Raw genomic sequence first — 3657 nt, 5'->3', positions numbered from 1 at the left:
CCCAATCCCCAAGGCGGGGAAAAACCAACTGTCACCAAAGCAATATCTTTCTCAGGAATGTCCGACTCTGACATTTTGATTTTTGACCTTTCTCTCTCTCATCTCTCTCTCTCCTCACCAGCCTTTGACCACATCTCAGCCCTCCATCTTCTTCTTCTTCACTTCTCTCCATTCCATTTACATTATTATCCCCCCCATTTGTCCAAAATACCCCCTCTTAGGCTCATTTTTCCAAAATTGCAAATTCAAAGGGGGTTTTCCCAATTTCCCATTATTTTAAAAACCATTCTAATTAGGAACCAAACTCCAAAGCTCTGCTTTTCTCTGCCTCTGCCTCTGCCTCCTCTGCTTCTTTCTTCGTGCCTCACCCGTTTTGATCGGATCCATTTTCATTCTTTCTTCCCTCTCCGTTTTCCCTCTCTTTTCGATTTTGAAGGTAAAGAGGGGATTAAGATTAGAACCCAATTACGAATTTTTCCGATTTTCTTAGATATTTCTTCTTTACCCTTCGAAACCCCAACAGAAAATCCTGAAAAATCTCCAATCCCACGTTGAGGGTTGAGCTCGGTTCATGCCTGAACCATTACGAATTTCATTTCCCAATTTACGGATCGATTCTTCACCTTAATGGGAAATGTAACCGGCAGTGTGGCTGCGAAATTTGCCTTTTTCCCACCGGACCCTCCAACGTATGACGTTTTCAGAGGAGACGATGGACGGCTTGCCTTCTCCGGCGTCTCCGCCGATAGGAATATGAGCGTTCATTTGCTTGATACCAAGGCTGGCAATAGGGTTGTTGCAACCTTTTGGAAACACCCTTTTGCTCGATTCACGCTTCTTTATTCCCATGGGAATGCTGCTGACCTCGGTCAGATGCACGAGCTCTTCGTTGAGCTCAGAGCACATCTTCGTGTTAACATTATGAGGTACCTTTTTGGTTTTTTCGCCCAGAAATTTCATATTCTTTTCAAATTGGTGTTGTGGGTCTTCTGGTTTTTGTAAGAGTCTTCCTGGTTTTTGACTTTTTAGATCATTTCCGATTCTTGTTCATCTGTTTTAATTCTCTTTACGGTTTTTTTGTTCTGGGACTGTTGTGTTGTCTGGTCTGGTTTGTGTAACTTGTGAGAAATTTGAAATCTGGATTACTTGCCGTGATTAGCCTTAATTTTGTTACCAATAATTTCTCACAAGCGCTTTTGAATGTCAACACTATTGTTTCTCTATTGGTAGAAGGACTAGGGTTTGTCTTGGGATATGTTGGTCTATTATTGGTTTAGTTTGAAGACTGTGCTGCACCATCACTTCACGTCTCTTTATATTGCGTGTTACATTCCAGCCAAAAAGTTAGAAAGAAAGAGCCAAAACTGTAACATCATTGTAGAGAAAATTCTGAAATCTTCAAAAGTGGTACTATGTTCATTCAGTTTTAGCATGATCCTTGTAGAAATTTACATGTTCTTCAGAAAAAATAAACTAGTGTTCAGCAAGCAAAAATGAAGGGGAAAAAACCTCCACTGATTTAGCTCATCAAAACTCAAATGAGCCCTTTGTTAGGAAATTAAACACAAAATGACGTCATCCTACTTGACTGTTCTTTTTAGTTATATTTACAGCCATTGTATTTCAATTCACTGTGGCATATTGCTGTTTTTCATCTACAGAAGATTTACCAATAACATTTTGTGTTGAATTTCAGCTATGACTACTCGGGATATGGAGCTTCTTCTGGTAAGGTAAGCAATTTAATTTCTTTTTATTGCTTTAGAACTTTTGGAGTATCTTTTGCTGTAAAACTGTGGGTTCAAAAGATTTATCATGCCTTTGAACTTGTTCTGCATACTTTTTGGTTGCAACTTGCATGAAAGTGATGTTTCTACAGTTATATCCCAGCCATCTCGATGGTGGGTCGATAGAGAAAGTTGTTTAGGTCCCGAGGAACAGTACATTTACTTCGATACATCTAGTTGGTCCATTACATTTATGCCTGTTTGTTTTTTCATTTTCCATTACTGATAAATGATCCATCTTTGATTTTGCTAGCCATCTGAATTCAATACGTACTATGATATAGAAGCTGTTTACAATTGTTTGAAGAGTGATTATGGGATCAAGCAAGAAGACTTGATTTTGTATGGCCAATCTGTGGGGAGTGGACCGACACTGCACTTGGCGTCTCGACTACAAAGATTAAGAGGTGTTGTTCTCCACAGTGCCATACTTTCGGGCATTCGAGTATTGTATCCTGTCAAAATGACATTTTGGTTTGACATTTTCAAGGTGAGCTCCGCTTGGTTTATATCTGTCCTCTTGATCCTCATTTGTGTTATACTGACAACTCAGTCACGTATTGTTGTCTAATCTTTTCAGAACATAGACAAAATAAGGCTGGTCTCATGTCCCGTTTTGGTTATACATGTAAGTGCAATTGTCCATCTCCCTCCCTCCCCGTTTTTAATTTTGTTGGGTGATGCATGCCTGTTAATTTGATAAATGTGCAGGGAACAAATGATGATATTGTCGACTGGTCTCATGGAAAACGACTTTGGGAGCTTGCGAAGGAAAAATACGACCCCTTATGGGTGAAAGGTGGGGGACATTGTAACCTCGAAACATATCCTGAGTACATTAAGCACTTGCGCAGGTTCATTAATGCAATGGAGAAGCTTTCAGCTAAACAAACGACGAAACAACTCACTTCTACCCCAAGCATCACGGAGTCGAAACATAACAAGTGCTTGAGATTTGGAAAGAGATAGTTTGTTCATCATATGATTGAAGTAGGGACTGAATCAAATATAGTTTCGTTGCATCTGTGCTCTGCTCGCCTTCACGGGCCATTGCTGCACTTGCTACATGAAGTCAAAAGTGGTCGACAATCAAGCTGCACGGCGTGAGCTGAATGTGAATTACAGGTTTCCTTCTACAATTCAGATCATTCTCTGATTATAACTTTCTGAGATAAACTCTCTTCTTTATCATCAAAAGAGAGTAGTTTTTGAGCAAGGATTTCACCTGCTGTTAAGTTAAAGCAAAGCATTGAGCTCAGTATCATCTGATTATAATGGTAATGGGGGTGCTTTCATTTTCCTTCTATCCCATGATCTTGTTTCACACTTTCTCAATAACATAAATTTTAGAGTAGAATTTGTCTTTTGCCCTTTTTTTTCTGTATATCTCTTTTTGATTTTCCTTTTTTCCCATTTCCTAGGCTTTGTTTTTTTTTTTTGAGGATTTTTTTTTTGTATGCTTTTGTTGGGTATTTAATAGAACATTATGTATTCCATTCCTTTACGTATAAGTTTTATATTCTGAGCCAATTCTTGGTTCAAATTGATTCTCACTATTTATTGAAATCATATGATTCGAACCAATTAGAACTTTTGTATTCATGAAGCCAAAATCTGATTAACTTGGAAATGTAAAAATATCGTTGCTGGGAATGAGATTTGTTCGGGTCCTATTTAATAATTATTTAGGTTTGTTTAATAACTATTTGATTCTTTATTTTTGAAATCTTTATTTTTTCTCAGCATGAATTTCATTTGGATTTTCAGTCAATTTTCAAAAACACAATTTTAAAAATTATGGTTTCATAGAAACCATTTGGTTTTTGTTAAGTATAATGGTTGAATTTTTAGTCAAATTTCAAAAATAAAA

The 3657-nt window shown here is 37.6% G+C and overlaps 1 protein-coding gene across 1 annotated transcript; it reads left to right on the top strand.

Annotated features, from left to right (window-relative positions):
* Positions 1-275: 275 nt before the first annotated feature.
* LOC120070615 (alpha/beta hydrolase domain-containing protein 17B-like) lies at positions 276-3153 on the top strand. Its single transcript, XM_039022430.1, has 5 exons — positions 276-926; positions 1697-1733; positions 2041-2277; positions 2368-2415; positions 2499-3153. The coding sequence occupies exons 1-5, from the start codon at positions 628-630 to the stop codon at positions 2754-2756; spliced, it is 879 nt and encodes a 292-aa protein (XP_038878358.1). The 5' UTR covers positions 276-627; the 3' UTR covers positions 2757-3153.
* Positions 3154-3657: the final 504 nt, after the last annotated feature.

This window comes from Benincasa hispida, chromosome 2 (genome assembly GCF_009727055.1).
Source record: "Benincasa hispida cultivar B227 chromosome 2, ASM972705v1, whole genome shotgun sequence".
Classification (NCBI taxonomy): Eukaryota; Viridiplantae; Streptophyta; class Magnoliopsida; order Cucurbitales; family Cucurbitaceae; genus Benincasa; species Benincasa hispida.
This window is presented reverse-complemented; position numbering and strand designations above follow the sequence as displayed.